Source organism: Vanessa atalanta, chromosome 10 (genome assembly GCF_905147765.1).
Source record: "Vanessa atalanta chromosome 10, ilVanAtal1.2, whole genome shotgun sequence".
Lineage (NCBI taxonomy): Eukaryota > Metazoa > Arthropoda > Insecta > Lepidoptera > Nymphalidae > Vanessa > Vanessa atalanta.
The window spans coordinates 2257321-2262502 of record NC_061880.1 but is presented as its reverse complement, the minus strand read 5'-3'; the positions used below and the strand labels follow the sequence as shown (position 1 = coordinate 2262502).

General features: G+C 33.2%; 1 protein-coding gene across 1 annotated transcript; it reads right to left on the bottom strand.

Moving 5' to 3' along the window:
• Positions 1–2355: 2355 nt before the first annotated feature.
• On the bottom strand, positions 2356–3767 carry LOC125067050. Its single transcript, XM_047675428.1, has 3 exons — positions 3118–3767; positions 2782–3014; positions 2356–2399 (listed from the first exon to the last, which is right to left on the bottom strand). Exons 1-3 carry the CDS (start codon positions 3765–3767, stop codon positions 2356–2358), a joined length of 927 nt encoding a protein of 308 aa, XP_047531384.1.
• Positions 3768–5182: the final 1415 nt, after the last annotated feature.

Below are 5182 nucleotides of genomic sequence, written 5' to 3'. Positions count from 1 at the left end.
TCGATTGCAATATCGACTGTATACGTAATACTTCCAACTGGAATCATAAAAGAAAAACCTTTTAAAAAAACAAAGCATTTACGTTAACTAGGCAAATATATATATTTTTAGAAAACTTTTTTATCGCATCACCAATCAACAAAAGAATGTGCAAAATTTCAGCTGGAATCGGTTCGAAATTCCATTCCAATGTTAGAACCTCACATACATAAAATCGTAAGTTAACACATGCTGGTAACGAGATGTGCAAATCCTTAAATTCATTTATTTGATTTATTAAATAGAAATAAAATTTAAAATTCGAATCAAAAAGAAAACTGTAACCTATCCAACCAAGTTATTCACTTTTTGAATATCTTAGAAAGAACTGTTGCGGATTGCGTAAAATTAATAAAATTAATTAACTGTCTAATTTTACATAATTATCTTGTTTATAACTAATCACCGTCGACGTTCCTGCTCTTACTGAGCCTCTTGGAATTCGTCGTGATAATGGTAAGACACCTGATGGACTGATATTGGTTCCCTGGAAACGAGGACGGGCCCTTGGGTGGGAACTCGTCTCATATCCGAGAAACAATGTTAAGAGCTGGTGCCGCTGCGGAAAAACTTCAACCAAAAAAAAACGATCCAAATATTCGTGTCTTATGTCAAATTATATTTTTGTCCTTTTTGCTGTCGAAACACTTGGCCCTTGGAGTAGTAGTGCAAAAAGCTTCATTAAAAATATAACACCTCGCCTTATTGTCTCTACTGGTGACATGGAGGGCTGGTTCGTTTTTTGCCCAGTGGATCGGAATTGCGATTCAACGGGGAAATGCCGCTTGCACTATTGCCACCTTGATCAAGATTTATACAGTAACTATTTTTAATTCATATTTGTATATATTTAAGGGCTTAATGTTAATAGTTCTTATGTCAATAAATAATTATATTATAACTTATTACATACATTTTAATAATGTATATGCATCTGGTTTATTAAATCAGGATATTTTTTATGTATTAGCTGCAATTATATAAAAAATAGAATATGCAAAGGTTTTATAGATAAGTGAATCAATATAGGAAAATCGTGTAATAAATTAAAAAATGGAAAATGAAAAATAATAAATAAGGAAAATCATTTACATCAACTCAAATATGAAAAAATAAATAAATGAAACAATCCCAAATACCTATACCCACACTTTGAACAATCAAATAAATATTTGCAGGTTTTATTACTTCCAACGTGGAACTTTATGCACAAAATCGGTGTATTTAATTACTATTAGTTACTACACCGTTGATTCTAAAAACAATTCATTTTCATCATCATTAGCAGCCCGTAAATGTTCCACTGCTGGGATAAAGGCCTCCTCTCCCTTTTGAGGAGAAGGTTTGGAGTATATTCCACGCTGCTCCAATGCGGGTTGGCGGAATACACATGTGGCAGAATTTCGTTGAAATTAGACACATGCAGGTTTCCTCACGATGTTTTCCTTCACCGCCGAGCACGAGATGAATTATAAACACAAATTAAGCACATGAAATTTCAGTGGTGCCTGTCTGGATTTGAACCCGAAATCATCGGTTAAGACGCACGCGTTCTAACCACTGGGCCATCTCGGCTCTTAATTAGATAATTATTTTTACGATATATTTCGAAAAAAACCTGCATAGTTAAATTTAATGTTACCATTGCAATAATTAACACAATGCTTAAAAACGACTGACAAAATACAGAGAATTTCGATAGTCGATATTTTATATCAATAAGTGCCAATAATCTTATATTTTAATTAAAGTTACATCTGGCAATAATGAATAACATAACTTGGATATGGAATAGTCTGTTAAACAATCACCTTTTACGATAAAATCAGTCAAACAAAAACACTTCTACAATAGCTCCTAGCTTGATGCACCTGAACCACTTTGTTATATTAAACGTCTAATATTATAAAATTGACCTAAATATTTGTACTTCCAGGAAAACACAAAGGTAATGGAAATCCATTATTGTATAAACTAAATTTACATTTCAACTGTTTGAACGAACAGTTCTTTTTTTAAATACAATTATTTTTTTTAATCTGTTAAAAAGTTTCGGAGTCTACGAGAACAAACAGTCAGCCCAATTACGTAAAACGCATAACAAAAATTGGTAAACGTATTTTCACCTTCCATTTTCAGAATATTCACATGCAATCAAGCAAATGGAATAATTCAAATTTGAGTGCAGATTAAATGAGTACGTGGAACTGCAGAGGGACATCTCTTAGTTTCCGACTCATTTTGCTCAATTAGTATAAATACTATCCCAGCCTGCTCTATTTCATTTCGTAATGGTGAAATGTTTAATAATGTGCCTTATGTGATAGTGATAGGATTTAAAATCCTTTTCGGAGACATATCTTGATAAATAAATGCAGTTTAATTTTATATCGGAATTCGTGCATGTACTGTTTGTATTTTCTTTTTCTATAGTGACGTATTTTGATTTGTTTTAGATAATTTAAATTTAACGGAAATATTGTTTGCAAAATAGTTCAGTGTATATAAATTCAAATCAAAATTTGAGCAAATTGCTTAATACTTAATTGTTTTGTATTTTTATTATTTTGATTTTATATTATTACGTTGATTTTATATTCTTAACAATGATTGAATAATTATTTAATCATATATCAACTAAAGCATGAAACATAGTACCGTGTTTACTATGTATTTCTTCTTATCTAAATTGGTATACAAGACAAGAAGTAAAATTACGTAACAAATAATTTAAATACTCACCGTACGTATAAAGCGGTGGAACGCGATATTTAACAGCCGCTGTACATGCTATCGCACCAGTGCCGCCGCCAAGTTGTAAACCATGCGATAAAATTTGAACAATTGTGCCAACGATGGTAATGGTCCATCCCCAACCTCCCTCCGGGTAGTAACGTCTCGCTAATGTAAGAGCAGCGCGGGCGCGTAGTGCTGCTGCCGTCTCAGCACCCACCGTTGCACCTGCGCTTGCGCACCTATTATATAACACGTTTAATAAAAAATACACTTTATCCACCTAAATATTTCAATGAACTGCAACTGATGGTTCATTTAACCTACATTCAACAAGGCACTAACCGGCGGAATTGAGTCACTTCACGTGCAGCCTCATATCCTACACTTTTGGAGCGTCCACGCTCTGCATATTTATTCAAATTGTTCGTGACAATTGGTTGAATAACACCACAAGTGCATAGCATATCATTTGGTTGTGTTTTCGGTACAGGGCGAAACTTCGATGAATATTTAACATTGCAATCGCAATCTGCAGTTTTCCAGGATAGAAGGCGATCGAGTAACGTCTTTCGTCGCACCGAATTAGCCTTCCTATCTGTCGGATATCTCTGAGCCACGTCCAGAGGACATGACGAGGTGCGATCAGCCTCCTGTGCACCGACCGCGATATGTCTGTTATCGTAAGTGATTTTTTTCCGTTCTCTGTTATAGCGCTTAGGTACCGGACTAAATTTGTGGGTAATGGATATTCTTTTATCCGTGCCATGGTCCGAAAGGTCATTCTTTGTAGGAAAACCATTTTTTATATTCTTGACGTCGGTGTGAAGGGATTTCCAAGTGGCGATAACTTCTTCTCGGGCGATATTTTCTTTTAAATTTGGGTCAGTGTTAGAATCGGGTATTTTATTCCTCAAAGGTTGGGTTACTTCGGGGTTAGCGATCGGCGCCTCCCTCAATTTCGCGGGGAGACTGTCACACCGACGGAGTGTCATTGTTATTCACTGATGATTGCATTTTTTTCTTAAAATTTTTCACACAACACTTTTCACATTATATTTTATGTATTTCTAAACACCTTATCTGAAACAAGAGAAATATTATATTAATACAAATCAAGCAACGGACGGACATAACACAGATAATATTTTAACCTAATTTAATTATTATTTTAGTAGATCATTAAGAAAAAATCGGTTTTTGAATTAACCTTGACCGTTAATCCGTACGGATAAGTATTATGTAAAACGTATATAGAAGCAAATTCTACCTGAATAATTCATAAGATCCGATACAAAATGGCTCTTATGTAAATTGAGATTTAAGGTAATTCGTACTATATAATTCCGTATCATAGATATGAATACGGAAATATTTAACTCGATACCAGGAGGGTATATGTTTTATTTAAATTTGGGAGTGAATTTTAAGAATTAAGTATATTAACTGTAAATATATTATATGTATATTAGTAAAGGTTTGCAATTGCACGGTTCTTTCTAAAAATCATGACGCATATTAATAATGAACACGTCGAACAATTATAACCTTCATCTCTTTTGTAGGACAATGTAGATTCGTTTACAATTGAATACATGAAAACATTCATTTTATTAATCCTATTAATATTATAATTGAGTTGAGATATGGTTTATTTTGATATTTATGACTAAATAACGCAACAACGGCCGGATGCATTTATGAAATTTCGAATAGAGATGGTAACCTATCCTATCCTTCTCTTCACATGTGGGAAAAGCCCTATATATTATGTACGTGTGTGTACTTGGGTGTTATGATATGATATCTCATTTATCAAAACTATAAAAAAATATGTCTAAAAGATAGCCTTTGTGTTTTTTCCAAGGTTATTCTTAATATTTAGAAAAAACGAATACAATATATTTTTCCATTCACACCAAATCAAAGAATCTTATGTAATTGAAATGAAGACTAGTATTGCGTGTGTTACTAATTCCCCCAAGTTCTGCACGAAACTCTTCCAATTAGTTGTGCACATGTATAAAATAGAATATATCTTTCTAACTATATAAGTCCTACTTATATAATTTAAAACAAGATACACAAGACTTTACGAATAAACAGGATAATTCCACGCGAAGACGGGATGATTTTTTTAAATAAAGAATATGATAATTTCAATGAGATCGATGCGCCCTTTCTGTGCTAATGTATAAGTACATTTATGGAGTCTCATCGTATATGTTTCGCTTAACGTCTCGTTGCAAATATATTGAAGCATGAAGCAAGAAATTCTATAATATTTATGAGTGAACGTTTATAATATTTTTTTCTTTCAGCGTTGGTTCCGTTCATTTATTAACGGACGAGCAAACCTACTACCTACCTACAGTTCATATTGTTTCTACTAATCAGTTACTTGAGTAGC

Excerpts from the sequence above, each read along its gene's own strand:
- LOC125067050 (XM_047675428.1), bottom strand. The coding sequence starts at position 3,767 with ATGACACTCCGTCGGTGTGACAGTCTCCCCGCGAAATTGAGGGAGGCG. Across the intron at positions 3,015-3,117 it reads GAAGTGACTCAATTCCGCCG|GTGCGCAAGCGCAGGTGCAA; the intron begins GTTAGTGCCTTG and ends GTTATATAATAG. Across the intron at positions 2,400-2,781 it reads TCCACCGCTTTATACGTACG|ATATGTCTCCGAAAAGGATT; the intron begins GTGAGTATTTAA and ends TTATTTATCAAG.